This window comes from Eschrichtius robustus, chromosome 14 (assembly GCF_028021215.1).
Source record: "Eschrichtius robustus isolate mEscRob2 chromosome 14, mEscRob2.pri, whole genome shotgun sequence".
Classification (NCBI taxonomy): Eukaryota; Metazoa; Chordata; class Mammalia; order Artiodactyla; family Eschrichtiidae; genus Eschrichtius; species Eschrichtius robustus.
Genome location: NC_090837.1, coordinates 8,138,205 through 8,156,458, shown reverse-complemented (window position 1 = coordinate 8,156,458; position 18,254 = coordinate 8,138,205). Strand labels below are relative to the sequence as shown.

The window sequence follows — 18,254 nt, the reverse complement described above, 5'->3', positions numbered from 1 at the left end:
CTGTGCCCCATAGGTCTCAACTCTGCCTGATCCAGTGGTGGGGTAACTGAGGGACCCACAGAGAGTTTGTTAGAAGATGTCCACTTATCTTTGAGAAGGACGGGCTCAGAACCTCAGCAAAAAGCAGCGTGACTGAAAAGAAGCTCACTTCTTACTAAGGAAGCGCAAATTATACCATGATACCACTTCCCCTGTCAAGTGGCAGATACCAATGTTGGTGAGTGCGGGGTGAGGCGCACTCACGCACCGTTAGTGGAAGCATTAGTTGCTGCAACCTTTAGGAGGAAAAATTAGATATTAATGATCAATATTTAAAATGCACATAAACTCTTGGCCCAAATGTTCCACTGTCAGGAATTGAACCTGAGAGCCACGAGCAGGCAAGGATACTGTACAAGGACGTTCTTTGCAGCCTTACCTGTGAGCAAAGAAATGAAGGTAAGGGAAGTGTCTCTCATTGGTGGGCTGTTTTCTTGGAATTGTCCATCCAGACAGGTGGACACCACTAGAGTTGGATTCGTGGGAACAGAAAAAGAGTTGACAGGCACGGCCAGAAAAGAGAAGGTAGGGGCAGCTGCTGGCCATTTGCTTATTCATTCAACCAATATTTATTGAGCACCTACTATGTGCCAGGTACTCCTCTAGGCACTGGGGCTACAGGAGTGGAGAAAACCACGCTTCCTGTCTTCAAGGTGATTGTGTCCTTGTGGGTGAGTCAGGCAAACATGAAGAATAAATGCTATGATAAGGAGAAAAATAGCTATGAGAAGGGGGTGTCAGTGGGAGAGAGGCGAAATTTTAAACAGGGTGGTCAGGGAAGCCCACTTACCTGACATGTGAAGAAAACTCAAAGGAGAAAAGGGAGTCAGCCCTGTGGAGACCCGGGTCAAAGGAGATAGGGAGTTAGCCTGTGGAGACCTGGGGGAAAGGTATTCCAGGCAGAAGGAACAGTGAGTGCAAAGGTCCTGTGGCAGAAGACTGCCTGGTGTATTTGAGGACCAGCAAGGAGGCCTCTGTAGCTGCAGCCGAGTGACGGGGAAGGGTGAGTAAAGGAAATGAGCTCTGAGAGGTAGACCTGGTGGGGGAGTGGGGGAGGCAGATGCTGCAGGGCCTTGCAGGGCAGCACAGGGACAACCCAGGGCGTCCAGCCCAAGGGTCACAAAAGAAACACACATGCAAATCTGAGTTTCCTTCAGGTTTCCTCTCCAACCTGCTGCCGTATTTTCCACCTCGATCAATGGCATTTCTATTCCACGCCTCCACCCACCGCTGCTGCCGCTGGTTACCTAAGCTCAAAGGCTGGAAATCCTGGGCTTCTCCTTTCCCTCAGCTACCAAGGCTGATGGTTCTCCTTCTACGGTATTCAAATGCATCCACCTCTCCCTCTGTCCCTCAGTCCCACAGGGAAAGTCCTCTCTTCACTGCTTCTGCTGTGGGGGCCAAAGCGAAGCCTCAACTCAAGACGTCTGCGTGCACAGAGCAGATGGGGCTGTGCTGGTGAGGGGCAGGTGCCAGGTAGACTTGGGCGAGAGCCCCTCATCCAGGCCCCTCTCCAGAAATAACAAGAGCAAACACATAGCGCTGACGCTGTGCCAGCAACAGTTTTAAACATCTTTGATATCAAACTCACCGTAGTGTAGGACTCCCCTGGCGGTCCAGTGGTTAAGACCCCGTGCTTCCACTGCAGGGAGCCCGGGGTTTGATACCTGATCAGGGAACTAAGATCCTGCATGCCGCTCAGCCACAAACAAACAAACAAAACAAACAAAAAACAACAACCAAAAAACAGCGCTAGGAGGTATTATCCCTATTTAACAGACAAGGGAAACCGAGGCACTGAGAGATCAAGTAGCTTACCCAAGACCACACACAGCTAGCAAGCGGCTGACGAGGTAGTGGGGCTCCCTAGTCTGTGCTCAGCTAATGAGGGTCGGCTCTGCCCATGCCCCATCTGAAGAGGCACCTACCGCCCTGCGCCAGCTGGTTGTCACTGCACAGGAAGGCAAGGCCAGAACTGCCTGGTTGTCCCAGGTGGAACCAGAACCGTAGAGTTTGTATGTGAAATATCCTGACCTTCGGAAAGGTTGAATCGAGTTTGTTAAAACCAGGCAGACGAAATAAAATACATCTGTGAGCCAGATCTGGCCCGTGAGCCACCAGTTTGCAACCCCATGTGTTACAGAATTTCCCTTCTTTGCATGAACCATGGGAAAATAGAGGGAGGGTATCCTTGACCAGCAGCACTGGCCTGGGACCTGCCGTTGTTCCTCTGGTTTCTCACTGCTGTTCTTTTCATTTCTGAATTCATGATTCTAGAAGCCCTGATTTCTATAACCTGAGGGGGGTGGAAAAATTCCTCCCAATTCCTCCATTATACCAACTCCGATTTTTTTTTCTTACACTGAGATCCACCTGCTCCTAGTTCTGAGTTGACTCCTCCCCAGGGAGGGCTGTCAAGAATCAGAAGTAGGGAATTCCCTGGCCCTCCGGTGGTTAGGGCTCCACGCTCTCACTGCCCAGGGCCGGGGTTCGATCCCCGATCAGGGAACTAAGATCGCACAAGCTGTGTGGTGCAGCCAAAAAAAAAAAAAAAAAAAGAAAAGCAAAGAAAGAAAAAAATCAGAAGCAGAAGAGATCCTATTTGCCCCCACCTCCTCTTCTCCGGTTTTGAAGAAAATTTTCCTTCTAAGTGTTTTAGGACCAGTAGCTCCTTTCCCAACTGTGTCATTCTTTTTTGCAAGGGCCATTCACACTTGAGTATGAACTAGCCTCTCTTCAAGTGGAGTCCACGCCTGGAGCAGGGTTGGGGGGAGTAGAGCTGCATGGGGGGTGTGAGGGAGTAGGCACTGGTGTCTGTCGTGCTGCGGGCAGAGGGCAGAAGCTGACGGGCGCAGATCCCTTCTACCAGCTCTCACGCCAGGAACCATGTGCCGTGGGTGCTGAGCGAGGATGATGCCCCAGAGTCCCTGGGCTAACACTCTCCTAAGTCCAGAAGTTTGGGTTCAGGGCAGCAAAGTTGGGTACAGCTCATCCTTGGAGATCATAACGCCATCGGACAGGATGCTGCCAAGCTTTGTCCCACCTTAGGGCCTTTACCCTTGCTGTACCCTCTTCCTGGGATGCTCTTTCCCCATATTTTCCCATGGCTGGCTCCCAAATGTCACCTCCCAGAGGGGCCTTCCCTCGATCGACATTAGTCCTTCCTCCCACCTTCACCTCTACACAAGCTCATCACCTGCTTTATTTTCTTAATAGCATTTACCACTCTACAAAACGCTATTGTCTGTCTTTCCCTTTAGCGTGTAGGCCCTCTGCACCTCTTGGTTCCAGAACTCCCCGCGACCTGCGCGGTGCTACTCAGCCCAGCGCTTGCCCCCGGCGCCTCCTCGGCTCCCGCAGCCTCTCAACCCCTAACGCGGATGTCTCCTACAGTGCTGCCGCCCTGAGCTCCCCCTGGCGGCCAAAGAACCTCACTGCTCCAGCCCGTCACAAACACGTGGACACCGCCTTGGACCCCAGTCCGCTTTATTCCGGAGGGCGGGAGACTGAACGGCCCAACCGAGGGAGCGAGTTAGGAGGTAGGCGGAGTCTTGTGGGGGGCGGGGAGGTCCCGGAGCCGGCTGGTGGGCGGGGTCTAAAGGGAGCGGCCAGTAAGGAGGGCTCGCTGTTCAGGGCCTGTGGAGTGGGCGTGTTCCAGGACGAGGGGGCGTGGCCCACCGTGCGCCGGCAGGTGGGCGGGGCCTCGGTGGGTCAGGCGTGCCCAGAGCGGCCTACATTCCGGGCGCAAGCCCGTTGGTCTCCATGTCAGTGAGGTTGCCCCGCAGGTCCTGCTCCTCCTCGAAGGCCTTGAACAGTGAGTTGAAGTTGCCGGCTCCAAAACCCTGGAGCGGGAGAAAGGAGGTGAGCTGCGGGCCCAGAAAGCCAACCGCTGGGGACAGGCGGTCCTTAGTGGTACCTGGTGGTTGTAGCGCTGAATGACTTCCAGGAAGAGCGTGGGCCGGTCCTGCATGGGCTTCGTGAAAATCTGCAGGAGGTAGCCTTTCTCGTCGTAGTCTACCAGGATTTTCAGCTCCTACGTGGGAGACAGGGGACTGGGTAAGGGGGAGGCTGGCTGGCCCCTCTAGCCTGGAATGGTGGGATATTTAGAAAGGCCGTGGGGGCTCCTGCACCCGCAAAGCCAAGAAAAGACCCTTTTCTGCAGCAGTTCCAGACACCTCCAAATAGATCCCCCAATTGTCCTATTACCACCTCCCCGCCTCAGCCCCTGTGTTAGCCACCCAAGGCCGGCCTGGACCACCCAAGTAGCACCCACACAGCTCTCCCTGCTTCTGCTCTTGCCTCCTTACAGACCATCTTCCCCACATTCAGGGATCTTTCAAAAATCAGATCATCTCACTCCCCTGTTTAAAACTCTCCAGTGGAAACCAGAACCCTCATATGTGGCTGGTGGGAAGGTAAAACGATGCAGCCGCTGTGGAAAACAGTCTGGCAGTTCCTCAAAAAAGTAAAAGAGTTACCATATGACCGACCCAGCAGTTTAACTCCTAGGTATCTACCCAAGAGAATTAAAACGTATGTCCACACACACACTTGTTACCCAGATGATCATAGCATTATTCATGATAGCCAAAAAGTGGAAACAAATGTCCATCATCTGATGAGTGGGTAAGCAAAATGTGGTCTATTCATCCAATGGAATATTATTCAGCTATAAAAAGGAACAAAGTACTAACACGTGCTACAATATGGATGAACCTTGAAAACATGATGCTGAGTGAAAGAAACCAGTCACAAAAGATTATATGATTCCATTTATATGACATGTTCAGAAAAAGCTCTGTAGAGACAGAAGACCAGTGTTTGCCTAGGGCTGAGGGTGAGGAGGTGGAATGGGGAGATTGGGAGGTGGTGGCTAAGAGGTTTGAGGTCTCCTTTTAGAGTGATGGAAATGTTCCAAAATTGATTTCAATGATGGCTGCATAATATAGTGAGGAGCCAAAAGCCACTGAATTGTGTATTTTAAAAAATGATGTATGTTATGTGCCTTAAATATCAATAAAGCTGTCAAAAACAAAACCAGAAAAACCTCCAATGGTTTCTGGCCACAGAAGAACAAAATCCGAACTCCTAAATAGCCTACCAGAGGAATCGGCTCCTGCCTACCTCTTTGACCTGGGCCACTCCTCAAACACTTCCTTTCATTCACTCTGGCCCTCTTTCTGTTTCTCAGATACTCAGAGCTTGCTCTTGCCTCAGGACCTTTGCACTTGCTGTTCCCGCTGCCAGGACTGCTCTTTCTCTAGGTCTTCACACAGCCAACTCCCTTTCATCATCTCGATTTCACTGAAATGTCACCTCCTCAGAGGGGCCTTCCCTGACTGCCTCCTATGTAGCAGCCCCAGATCACTCTCTGTCATAGCCTGTTTTAAGTTTCTGCACAGCACCAACTCTCTCTCTCGCTCTCTCTCTCTCTTTCTCTCTCTCTCTGATGGTGTTTGTGTTATTTATTTGTCATCTGTCTTCTCACTAGAATGCAAGTTCCATGACGGCAGGAACCTGGTCTGCTTTCCCGGCTGCATCCCAGTGCCTGATGCAAGGTTGAGACAACATTTGTGAGGCAAGATGGAACTCAGGGCTTGTTCTCCTCGACTGACCGAGGATCCTGTTCTAGGCCTTACCTCCAGAACATCAATATTCTCCTTCACCCGGATCTTGGCCGTTTTGAGCTTCTCCCGCAGTTGTTTGTAGTATGTGGACGGAACAGCCAAAAACTCCATGCCTCTCTCTCTCAAGTGGTGAATCTGTCTCAGAGCAGGGTCAAGGTCAGTCCTTCTCTCTCCATGCTCAACACTCCCAGCCAGGGGGAAGTGCTGGGCCGGGAGGAGGCAGGGTCCCTACTGCAGCTTCCCCAAACTGCCAGGATGCAGTGTGACCTCATCCCCTTCCTCTTCTGGGCCTTGTGGGTCCCGATGGAAGAACAGCAATCACTAACATTCATGGGACCTCACTACGTGCCTCTCTCGTGCACTTTCTATGTACTGTCTGATTATGTCGATGCAGTAATCTTTTGAGACATTTGGATGATTATTCTCCCCATTTCATAGCTGGGAAAACTGAGGCATTGAGAAATTAAGTATTGATATCTATTCTCAACATAGGAGCCAGAGGGATTTTATTAAAATACAAGTCAAATCATGTCACTCCTCTGCTTACCCAACGGTGGTGTCTCAGAGTCAAATTCAAAGTCCTCACCATCTGCCCCCACTCCTACCTTCTGACCGCATCTCCTACCCTTCTCTTCCTTGTTCATTCTGTTCCAGCTGTTCCTTTAACCTTCCTCTACCCTGGCTGTCCCTTCTTCCTGGGGCGCTTTCCCCAGATTTCCACTGCTTCCTCTCTGTCTTCTGCATTCTTAAATGTCTCCTTCTTAGCACCAGGACTTTGGTGACCGCCTAATTTAAATATACAAAGTCCTGGGACTTCCCTGGTGGTCCAGTGGGTAAGACTCTGCCCTCCCAGTGCAGGGGCCTGGGTTCGATCCCTGGTCAGGGAACTAGATCCCATGTGCCGCAACTAAGAAGCCCGCGTGCCACAACAAAGATCCCGTGTGCCGCAACTAAGACCTGGCACAGCCAAAATAAATAAATTAAGTAAATTTTAAAAAAAAGAAAAGAAAAAGAAAAACTTGAAATTAAAAAAAAAGTCCTTCACCCTCCCTCGCCCGTGGCCCTGCTTTATTTTCCTCTAGAGCACTCACTGCCATCTAACAGAGCTATTTTACTAATTTTATTTTGTGCCTCCATAAGGGTGGAAACTATTGTCTTGTTGGCTAATGTATCCCAAGTACCTGAAACAGTGCCTGGCACGTAGTAGGTGCTCAATAAACATCTATTGTGTGAATGAATGAATGAAGTTGCCATGGTCATGGTGAATTCTTGGTTGGGCCGGGACTGAATGGGACAGGTCAGGCTCTTGTCCACTTGGTCATACTGCCACATTAAGAACAGGTGGGACCCAGCCTCCCCAAGGGCTGGAGCCATAGACTCAGGACATTTAATTTGGATGAAAGGACCTAGTGGATCTTGTAGCTTAATATCCTCATTTTCAAGTTGATGCAACTGAAGCCCAGAGAGGGGGTTGAATCCCCTAAAGACTCACAGTAAGTTACTGGCAGAACCAGGTCTAGAGCCCAGGCTTCTTGTTACTCTGGCACTTGCTACTTCTGTAGCAGAGAGACCAGACTCTCTAGGGTGGGAATATTCCTGCACATGCACGAGCCAGTAAGGGAGCCCTGTCAGCCGTCTGGGCTGACGAAGGGGACCCAGGACTGCCACTCGTCACCCGCATCCCCAGACTCTGACTCCGTTTTGCAGAGTTTGGCTCTGGAGCTGAATGGGAGGTGAATTAGGACCAGGAACGGGCTTCTAACCGCTGTGATGATGTCTTCAGTCTTGAGAGCGATGTGCTGGACCCCAGCGCCCCCATTATAGTCCACATATTCCTGTGGGAGGGAAGCAAGGAAACCATTGTCAGTGGCCCCGTCACCCACACCCCTGCCCCTGCGAGAGCCCTCAAACCTCTTCCCTGCTTCCTTCTTCCCCAGCCAAGGTCCCTGGGGCCCGAGGGAGGCCCCACCTGGATCTGGGACTTCTTCCTGCCCGGCGCTGGCTCGTTAATGGGCATTTTGATGGACTCCTCGTAATTGGCCACCACGATGGACCGCAGAGAGCTGTACTCCGTGTGCACCTGCGTGTCATCCACGGACCAGAAACGGTGGAACTGCAGGTTCTTCAGGTACCTGTGGGGGGTGGCCGGAAGGGCACAATGGCTCTGATGTTGGCCTGGGACCTGCCCCCTGCCCCTACTCCACCTTCCAGAATTTGTTCCCTGAGCAGGCTCCAAAAAGGGTACCACCTTTCACATCACGCACATCATAGATTTGTACCTTTATTATGACAATTTTCCTTTGGGTGGAAGTAAAGCATCTGATAACAAGATCCATGTACATGGCACCACTCCAACAGATGGAGGTGCTTTTGAGAAAGGGTACTTGCTTCTAATTTGCACACACGTGCTCTTTGGGTAGTGACAGCCTTCCTCCAAGCCTCCCTGGACTGTGACACCCCCTGTGCTGATTCCCCAAGGTTCCTCAGAGGGAGGACCAGTGGGTCACTTTGGGCCTTAAATCCTCTGGTCTCCATGGTGACGGTTTTACAGGGAACAGATGAATCAGTGACCTCAGACTAACCTCCCCCCACCTCGTGCTCTATTTCCCGACAAGACCTGGGAGTGGGCCTGTCACACATGTGGGAAGGGCTTGGGCCAGGGACTCACCATTCTGAGGCAGACACCATCTCTTGATCAGGCTGGTTTCCCACAATGTGATCAATTATCTCGAGACTGCAGTTGGGCCTGGGAGAGGGAGGCAGTTAGGGGGTGAGGAGAAGGCTACTCCCTAAATCTCTTCCTTCCCCCGGCCCCTCAATAACAGTAACTGCTCATTATTCCATAGCACTTACTATAGACACTTTATTTGCATCAACTCACGCGCTATTACTAGCCCCATTTTACAGACGAAGAAACTGAGGCTTAGAAAAATAACTTGCCAAGGTTAAATAGCTAGTAAGTGACAGAGCTGGGATTTGAACCAAGGTAGTTGGGTTCCAGACCCTAGGCTCTTGGCCTCTATGCTGCCTCTTCAAGCCATCCTGGGGGATATTCAGGGGCTCCCCAGCAGGGACCAAGATGCTCTGTCCCCTCTGCATGGAAGAGAGGGCACCCCACCCTTGCCCCAAGGGGCACTCACAGCTTGGAAAGTAGGGGGTCGACGAATGCTGGGGCCTCGAATCCAGGCAGGAACCAGCCGGTGTAGTTCATCTTCTCCACCAGGGTGTGTGTAGTATCCCCATACTGTGGGTGGCGAACAGCCTGAGCTCCCATCCCTGCTGAGGCCAGGCTGCATTTCATGGTGCCAACACAGCCCTGGGTTCCAACCCAGACCCGGCCCTAACTCCAAGTGTGATTTTGGGCAAGTCACTTCCCCTTTCCAAAATGAATTGCAGTCTGACATTTGGGAATTTGACAGTCTGTCTGCCCCACAGGACCAGAAGCTCTGTGGAGGCGGGGATGCCGCTTTGCTCATGATGCTGTCCTGGTATATAGTAGGTGCTCAATTAAAATGTGTTGCCTGCATGAAGAATGATGAGGGTGTTGGATCTAATTATATGGAAGGGCCTTTTCAATCATTCTAACAATCTTTAAGTTGTATTAAATCTTGAGGAGGAAGGACCTATGATTGTATCAGGTGCTAAACAGACTTGGTAATCTTTGCTGCGTGTCTGTGATATGCCAAGCGCTGTTGTTCTAAGTGCTATACACGAATCATCTCATTTGATCCTTTAAATGACCGTGGGAGGAGTTATAGCTGAAGAAACAGGCACAGAACGGTTAATTAGCGTGTGGCAGATCACACAGGTGGACCACGCAGGTGGTAACTTGCTCATTTAAACGGAGTCGCAGAGAGGTGAAGTGATTTGCCCAAAGTCACACAGCTTGAATGGGGCGGGGCTTCCCTCCCACCTCCTTCCCCAGACCCACCCATCTCCTTCCTTGCATCCCCATGCTATCAGCCCTCACTGGGGAGGATGGGAAGCCCAGAGGCGTGACTGTTAGCCCTCCTCAGCCTCTGCACACCAGCCAAGAATACAGGAAATCAGGGTCCAGGGAGAATGTCTGCACTTTGAGGCACAAGTGTGGGATGGTGTAATGGAGTCGGGGGTTGGGGAGGGGGGTCCTGGCATCTAAGTGGGTGCTGACAGCAGGAGGGGTGGGGCACTGAGGTTAACTCACCGTCTGCAGCACGGCAAACTTCACCTTCCCAAACTTATCTTGCTCTACCCAGGGTTCCCGCACGATCTTGGCACCTCGTTCCCGGGCTTTCTGCAGAGGAGATGGGGTGGGGAGGTGGTCAGTGCTGGACGCTTTGGCTGCCCCTGCTGGATCCCCTCTGCGTGGTCCTGCCGCAGCCTCCTCCAGTTTTTCCAGCCCCAGGCAGGAACTCCAGTGAACTTTAGCTGTTGCCCTTGACACCCATGGCTCATGCCCATTTGGCAGATAGGGAAACTGAGGTCCAGGCCCAGAGCTGGGGCTATGGAAGACAAACCAGGTGGGGGTGGGGGTCTGTCCTGCCTGTCCTGTGCTAACTCACTCTGTGGCCCTTCCCCCTCTCTAGTCCTCAGTTTCTTCATCTGTAAAAAGGGTGGTTGGATAAGACAAATACAAGCTGACATTTATTGAGCACCTACTATGTGTCACACCCTCTGCCAAGTGCCTTACATGCATGAATCATGTATCTGATATTTAGCAAAACCTTATTACTGCATGTCTATGCTTATCACATGTCAGGCACTGTTGTAAGTACTAGCCTCTTTAATCTGCACAGCAACATTACATGAAAGGCACTATTATTGTCTCTATTTTATAGATGAGGACATTGAGGCACAGAGAATTTAAGTCACTCACCTGAAGTCACACAGCTAATAAGATTGAGACCCAGCAGTCTGCCTCTGGAATCTACATTCTGAACATCTAAACTGCCTCTTGAATACAGCGTTTGGTACAGTCATGCTCAAGAAATGATAATTGTGATCTCGTTTCCTCTTTGTAACAACTCAGTGAGGTAGGTGGTTATCCCCATTTTACAGATGCAGAAACTGAGGCTCAGACAGAGGTTGCATGGCTACTAAGGGGCAGAGTGTCACTGGAACTCAGGTGTGTGTCAACCCACATCTGGGCGCATCACTCCAGCGTGGCAGTGTCTTCCAGCCCTGACTGATGGGGGTCCCTGTCGCAGACAGAGGGCAGGCCGAGCCTCACTGCTTCGTCTCCGCGCCAGCCCAGGTGCGGCCTCACCTGCACGATGTAGTCACAATCCTCCACCTCGAAGGCAATGTCCTTCACTCCGTCGCCGTGTTTCACCAGGTGATCGCCCATCTCTGTGGCCGGCAGGGGAGGCGGGTGGCGCTGGAGTCGAGGCCCCTCCCCTGTACTCTCAGCCTTCTGGGCTTCATCTCCTTCTAGGCTGAGGCCCCCTCCCTGAACCCTGATCCACCCCTGTGTCCCTAACCCCACCCACAATACCACGTCTCCACTCCCTGGCACCCCGAACCCTCTGGGGCCCCCTCACCTTTGTTCCAGGGGTTGAGGGCAGAGGAGAAGATGAACACAATCTAAGACGTAGAGGAGAAGGGAGGCGTGGCTGGTGGCTCAGGCGAGCTTCTGGAGGTGCACCTCCAGCCCCGCTCCCTGCCCACCAGCGAGATACCCCTGGTGGGACATTAGGACAAGACCTCTCTTCCCAGCCAGGCAGGACTGTTGACCCTGGGTTCCTGTCCTTTCTCAGCCTTAGCTTCCCCTCTGGTCCTGAGAGATGGGGGCTTCTCCTGTGCCAGACCCTCCTGGGGCCTTGGGATGAGCTGCCAGTCAAGCCTCCCGGTGGGGAGAGCCCCAGGGATCCATGGACCAGGGCACTGCTCAGATTTCCAGGTCTGACGTCTGAGGCCTTTGCCAACTTTTCCCGAACATCTGTGAGACCAGCGTTGGGCCAGGCCGACAAGTAGACCAAACCAAGAAGGTCCCTGTTGCGTGTCGTACAAAGGTGCCAGTGGAGGGCCCAGCGGGGGCTGACCTCAGTGCACGCTCCGCTAACCACACCGGGCAGCCTGGAAGAGCACTGGGCCACCTGGAGGAAGGGCTTCCTGGCCTCCTGCACCCAGAGGTGCCAGAGCTGTCACGGAGCTCAGAGACCAGCAGGGAGAGAGATGGCCCTCCTGGATGGGTGGGGTCCTGAGTGTAGACTCACCTTCCCTTGCTTGATCACGTGGCTGACCATCTCCCGGGAACCCGTCTCCAGGCCCTTGTAGGCTAGGGGTTCAAAGCCCATCTTGCTGCAGTAGTACGACGCAGCCTGAATCACAGAGTTGCAGACGGGCCCGTGAGGGTCGAGGGGCCAGCCCCCAGTCCCCCCAGCCTATCTGCCCTGTTGCCCCAGGTGCCGAGATCCTCCTGGGAAGAAAGCCTGCTCCCTGGCCCACGCTGATCTCAGGTAAGTTTCCCACTGGGGTCCGCGGCCCTGATTGTGTAATTAGGATCCAAAGAGTGACTGTCCGTCCTGGGACTCTCCCAGCATTGGCCCTGATCCTCCCCTCCCAGGGCCCAATCACAGACCCAGCTGGAGACCTGCCCTTGTCCTGGAGGCCCCCTTGCCTGCCCTCTATCCACTCCCAACACCTTGCCCAGCTTTTACCTGCTTCGCGTTGCCAACCCAGAAGGTCACGGAGTGAAAGTGGAGGAATTGGCCTCTCTCAGGCTGCAGAAGAAGAGAAGGGGCAAGGCTGAGTCCCTAGAAGCGGGTCTAGAAAAGTGCAAGTGGAGAGGTGTCCCCTAGCCACCTCCCTTGTCCCACCCTCAATCCCAGAACTGAGGAGAAGCCAACCCACCCCACCCCGCTGCCCTGAAGGCTTGCCAAGCCTCGAAAGAGGTTTCTCATGTAGAAATTGAGCTCCTGTGGTCTCAGGATTGGTGAGCCCTCCTCTCCCCCAGGAGGCCTGCCCAAGTTTCACAGGGGGAAACAGCCTTATGCTACAGCGACACAGATTTAAGTTAGACCTTAGAAAGAACTTCCAGACAGGATTAAGAGATTGGCAGGAATTTAAGAAGAGGTAAAAGTTTTTCTTAGGAGGGCAAGGTTGAGTCCAGCTCAGTCTAGACGTGGCGGGGGAGGGCAGAGATGAACCTGAGTGTGCATCCAGAATGTCACATAACCATTGTAGCTATTATTCCTCTTCTGCTCTTTGCTAACATTCCAGTCTCCCGGGGCCCTGACCCAACATTTCCCCTCCTGCTTACCTTCTGTCCTTTGTTGCTGTAAGTTGTCTAAGGAGAAAGAAAAGGACAGTAAGACATGGAAACTTGGACACAAGGTGCTTCTGGAAATCTCACTGCAGATCCGTGCCGTTGGCAAAGGCTGCCGTGGCTCCAGGCAGGCTCTTACCATGACTGATCTTGGTCACACTTCCTGCTGGCAAGACTGGGATGAGAGGCCAGCAGAGTGCTGGACAGAAATATTTAACACCCAGCAAGTCCCGCCCCTGGCCTCCTGGCCTTCCTGGGGGTGGGAGCTGATCCTGGAAGCTCCTAGGCCTGGAAGCCTCTGATCCAGCCACGGCCTCATTGGACAGGGTGATGCTGTCAGGCCTACAAAGGGGGAGTGACTCACCCAAGGCCACCAGCCAGATGGGGGCAGAGCCGGGGCCAGAAGCCAAGGGTGCATTCTTTCCAGGACCCTGGGCTGGGACTGCGATCTTTGCCCTCCAGAATCCAAAGCTGAGATGCCAAGGCCAGCTTAGGTGCAGAGGTGGCTCCAGAATTCTTATTCAGGGAGAATTTGAGGGGGATTAGGGACTGGTCTTGAAGCCAGCCACTTGTTTTCATAGCAAGTGTATGGTTTATATTTAGGTAAAAAGGTTGTATTCGATAGTGGTTAGAGGCATGGGTATGGGGGTTTGAATCCTGGAGCTCTACATACTATGTGACTGGGGAAAGTTACCGAACTCCTCTAAGCCTCAGTCTCCCATCTGTAAAATGGGAGCAATAGTAGTGTGGCAGGGCATTAAATGAGATAAACTAAGTTTTTGGAATAGAATCTGGTACACAGTAAGATCTCTGTTAATGCTGGTTATGATTAGTTATGTTTCTTTGGGGCTTTGGTTGGGGGGGGCTGATGGAGAATAGGGGGGCCTTGGCATTGCCACAGCCTGGGTGTTGGGAAAGAGGTTGTGGCCCTACCCCTGGCCCAGAGTGGTGGGAAGGGGGAGCTTACGGCCCTGGGAGGAGGAAGGCCTGGGTTCCGCCCCAGCATCCCCCATACCCGAATCCTCAAGGCTCACTTTCCTGGAAGATGGAGTGGTGACTGCTGGCCAGCTGTGGCGTTTACCCGAGAGCTCCAGGACAGCCCCCTGCCTCTAGCTCCACGTCAGTCCCCAGAAACTCTGTTGCTGAGACATCTTCCTGGGGAACTGACTTCATCAACTATCCTCATTGCCTGGAAACTCTTCCCAGACCCTGATGCTGGCAGTCTCAGCCAGGGACTGTGCCAACCCCACCCCACCCTCTTGCGTTTTGGCTCCCCAAATGTCCTGCATTAGCCGTTTTTGTTGTTGTTGTCTTTTGAGAGTAATATTTATTTTGTCCTAATTATAAATAATTCATAGTGTTTTTTTCCAATTTATTTAAACTAAAAAAAAAGTTTATAGGACTTCCCTGGCAGTCCACTGGTTAAGACTCTGCGCTTCCACTGCAGGGGTCGCGGGTTCGATCCCTGGTCGGGGAACTAGATGCCACATGCATGCCACAACTGAGTCCATATACTGCAGCTAAGAAGCCCGCATGCCACAACTAAAGATCCCAGGTGCTGCAACTAAAGACCCTGCGTGCCGCACCTAAGACCTGGCGCAGCCTAAATAAATAAATAAATATTAAAAAAAATATTCCACTGTGTATATATATACACACCACATTTTCTTTATCCATTCAGCCATTGATGGGCGCTTAGGTTGCTTCTATATCTTGGCTATTGTAAATAATGCTGCAGTGAACATGGGGATGCAGATATCTTTTCGAGTCAGTGTTTTTGTTTCCTTGATATATAACCAGAAGTAGAATTGCTGGATCATAGTTCTACTTTTAATTTTTTGAGGAATCTCCGTATTGTTTTCCATAGTGGCTGCACCAATTTACATTCCCACCAGCAGTGCACAAGGGTTTCCTTTTCTCCACATCCTTGCCAATGCTTATGTCTTGTCTTTTTGATGATAGCCATTCTAACAGGTGTGAGGTGATAGCTTATTGGGGTTTTGATTTGCATTTTCCTGACGATTAGTGATGTTCTGCATCTTTACATGTACCTGTTTGCCATCTGTACGTATGTCTTCTTTGGAAGAATGTCTAGATCTTCTGCCCATTTTTCAATCCGATTATTTGTTTTTTTGCTAGTGAGTTATGAGTTCTTTACATTCAATATATTTTAGATGTTATCCCCTTATCAAATATATGATTTGCAAATATTTCTTCCCACTCAGTAGGTTGCCTTTTCATTTTGTTGATGGTTTCCTTCGCTGTGCAGAAACTTTTTAGTTTGATGCTAGTCCCACTTGTTTATTTTTGCTTTTGCTTTTGGTGTGAGAAGGCTTTTTTTTTTTTTTTAATACAGAAAAACAGATAATCATGGCAAGTTATGACCTCTAGGATCATTCAATCCAACATTCTCATTTCTCAGATGAGAAAAACTGACAAACAGCAAGAAGGTGCCTGACATTACTCCCCTCTTTTCTTCCTCCCCCTCCTCCCTCCCTGCCTCCCATGTCTTTCCCTCCCAACCAGGGAGTAGAGAGGGGCTTGTACCAGGGAGGAGCCCCCCTCCCCACCCTCCTCAGCAAAACCTGCTAGGTCCCCTGGGCCACTCTCAAGTTTCCACCTCCTCCAGGAAGCCCTCTCAGAACTCCCCAGCCCCAGGTCAGAGGTTCAGCTGCTTAGTTGCCATGGGTCAGCTTTAGTCAGCAACCCCCGAGGTGGGGCCCAGGACAATCAGAGAACTTTCCTAAGCCACCCAGTTAGCAAGTGGCAGGGTAGAACTGGAATGGGAATCAGGCTCTTCTAACTCCAGAGCCCACACTTTTCATCTCTGTCTTGCCTTCTAGACAAATGGGAGATACTGATCCCCCAACTAGACAGATGGGGAAACCAAGGCTCGGAGAGGGAACATACGTCCCTAGGGTTGTGGAGCTGGTAAGAACAGAGATCCAAGCTCCGGCCTGTTTGCTTCTGAAGCTGGATCCCCTTCCACCAGTCCAGACACCTCTTTCCTTTTCTCTGTTTTCTGGGCAAATCTGGAGGCAGGCGAGGTGGCCCCACCTCCTTATCCTGTCCCTGTTGGGCCAGCCTGCCCTCTGGGTCCACCTTGGTCTCCTGGGTCTAGGTTTCCAACTGAGAAAATGGGGGTGGAGGTGGCCCAGAGTGGCGCTCACAGGCCAGAAGTTTCCACGGTGGGGAGGTGTCTCAGCGCAGCCCTCCCGTCCCGGGAGAGGAGGAGGACCTCGTCCCCTTGCTCTCGGCAGCCGACTCAAACCCCTGCTCGCGGAACCTGGCCTGGCCTGTGTCCTCGGCACAAAGTCAGTGTCTGCTGAACCAAGGAAGCATGTCAGCAGCAGCAGCCTTGGATGCCAAAGGCAAGTGTCCGGCTCAGCTGGCCAGGGCTGTTGTCTTCGTCCCTCCTACCCTCTGGACTTTGCTCCCGGAAACACTGTGGGTCGCAGTCACACTCGGGATACACCCCTAGGTGCCTCCCCCATCTGTGGGCAGGGGTGGGGGAGGGGGGACCTGCAGGACCCAGTCTTTGGAGCCCCCGCGTCCCCTCCCAGATGCTCCCTCTCAGGCTGCGCCCAGTTGGAGAAGAGGTTAGCAGCGGATGGGTATGGCTGTCTTGGCTCTTTGTTCCCGAGTGGCCAGTTTATGCCCCTCCTGAGCTAGGAGCTGGGTTCCAGAGGCCTTGCTCAAGGAGCCCACTATTCAGATGGGCTCACTGACTCGCCCTCCACTGTGCCCTGGTGTGTAGAAAAGGGTGAACACAGCAGGCTTGAGGCTGCTATTTGTAGAAAGACCTGCTTGCAAGGTTGAGCCTTGGCTGGCATCGAGGAACTTGGGTTTCAGGAAGGTTCCCACCATCCCCAGAAATGATAAGAGTCACTCACTGGGCCTAAACTGTACAAACAATGTGGCTTACACCAAACACCTGCTTGTCTCCTGGGAGCCTGGGATTTTGGTACGTGCTGTGCAGTGGGTGCCTTGGTGACCAGCCTCCAATGAAAACCCTGGAGCTTTAGGCTCAGGCACACTTCCCTGGTAAACACTTTATAACCTCTTGCTGGAGGAAATAAGTGCATCCTGTGTGACCCCACTGGGAGAAGACCCTTAGCATCTTGCCCCTGGTTTCCTCTGGACCTTACCCACACTTCTTTTCCCTGGGCTGAGTTTGCTCCTTTTGCTGTAATCCAACTTAGCCGTGAGTATGACTGTGTGCTGGGTCCTGTGATCCCTCCTCATACATCATCAAACTTGGGGGTGGTATTGGGAACCCCTGACACAGTGGTGGCAGCAGTGAGATTCGCCTGATAGACCCTCGACTCACTGAAAGATGGTAGAAATACTGTTTTGGGAAAGGAAGGATGGATTTGCAAGGGATGTCCTTCCTAAGATGTGAATGTGAGATTCCTAGCTGTGTAAATACTGTCTATCTTCTTCCTCATGACCATGACCAAAGTGGCCTTGGCCCTGAGCTCCTTTCTGAAGACCTTGCTGAGCACTCAGTACCTGCCCAGGGGCCTTGGGGTGTCCTGCGTGGCCTCCTGGAAGGGTTGACCAGCCTTTTATGCCTGGGTGGCTGTGGAGTTGCCGGCAGTGTGAGATAGCAGCTTAACTACAGCCGAATCTGCTGTGAGAGGTAAAAATTACCTTTGGGATTTGACAGCAACAGATGGAGCCCCAAGAGAGCTGACTAGCTGCATCCCCGTGGTTTCTCTAGGCTGCACAGGCTAAAACGAGGGGGAAATGCCCAGTGTGGGTGTTGCCTTTGGTTTTTTGTTCTCTCCTCTAGACAGGAGGAAGAACAGCCCAAACATTCCCAAAGGTGAGCTTTAGGTGGCCCGCCAGATGTTGAAAGTTTGCATTAGTTTTTCCTCTAAGTGGGAAGAAAAAAGTTAAATCTGTTCCCAGAGCTGGAGAAAAGCTTTAGATAAACCAGAGGGGAAAAAAGGGCAGGGGGGGGATGCTCTACCTGCTGCTGCCATAGCCTCGCCCACCCCACCCCCTGCCCGCCTCCCGCCTCCCGCCTCTGTCGTGAATGTTGAATTTATTGCTAGGGGTTTAAATAGATTTGCAATGAAAATAAAGGGGGAGGAATTTTTTTAATGGCTTTGCGTTTTATAGCTATTACATATGGATGTACGATTGAAGCAGATATAAAATGTTACATGATTATAATTTCATAAGTACGAGAGGGATCATCATTAGGGAGAGCTGCAAGAAAAAAAAAAAAGCGTCACTGGGACAAAACTTTCTTGCATTTTGCCACATGGGCAGCTTGGAATTTGAGTTCTTTGAGTATCGGAAACAGAACAATTATTACTATGATTTTTGCCTAT

At 51.8% G+C, this 18,254-nt stretch overlaps 1 protein-coding gene and 1 long non-coding RNA gene across 2 annotated transcripts; one reads left to right on the top strand and one right to left on the bottom strand.

Moving 5' to 3' along the window:
- Positions 1-3,508: 3,508 nt before the first annotated feature.
- HPD (4-hydroxyphenylpyruvate dioxygenase) lies at positions 3,509-13,151 on the bottom strand. Its single transcript, XM_068562560.1, has 14 exons — positions 13,052-13,151; positions 12,907-12,933; positions 12,305-12,367; positions 11,861-11,965; positions 11,186-11,228; positions 10,912-10,994; positions 9,850-9,939; positions 8,807-8,910; positions 8,335-8,412; positions 7,636-7,798; positions 7,430-7,501; positions 5,679-5,801; positions 3,956-4,072; positions 3,509-3,881 (listed from the first exon to the last, which is right to left on the bottom strand). Exons 1-14 carry the CDS (start codon positions 13,052-13,054, stop codon positions 3,771-3,773), a joined length of 1,182 nt encoding a protein of 393 aa, XP_068418661.1. The 5' UTR covers positions 13,055-13,151; the 3' UTR covers positions 3,509-3,770.
- LOC137776278 (uncharacterized) lies at positions 10,433-14,443 on the top strand. Its single transcript, XR_011076193.1, has 3 exons — positions 10,433-10,615; positions 10,704-12,103; positions 14,360-14,443. It is a non-coding gene; the product is annotated as an uncharacterized lncRNA (long non-coding RNA).
- The last annotated feature ends 3,811 nt before the right edge of the window (positions 14,444-18,254 follow it).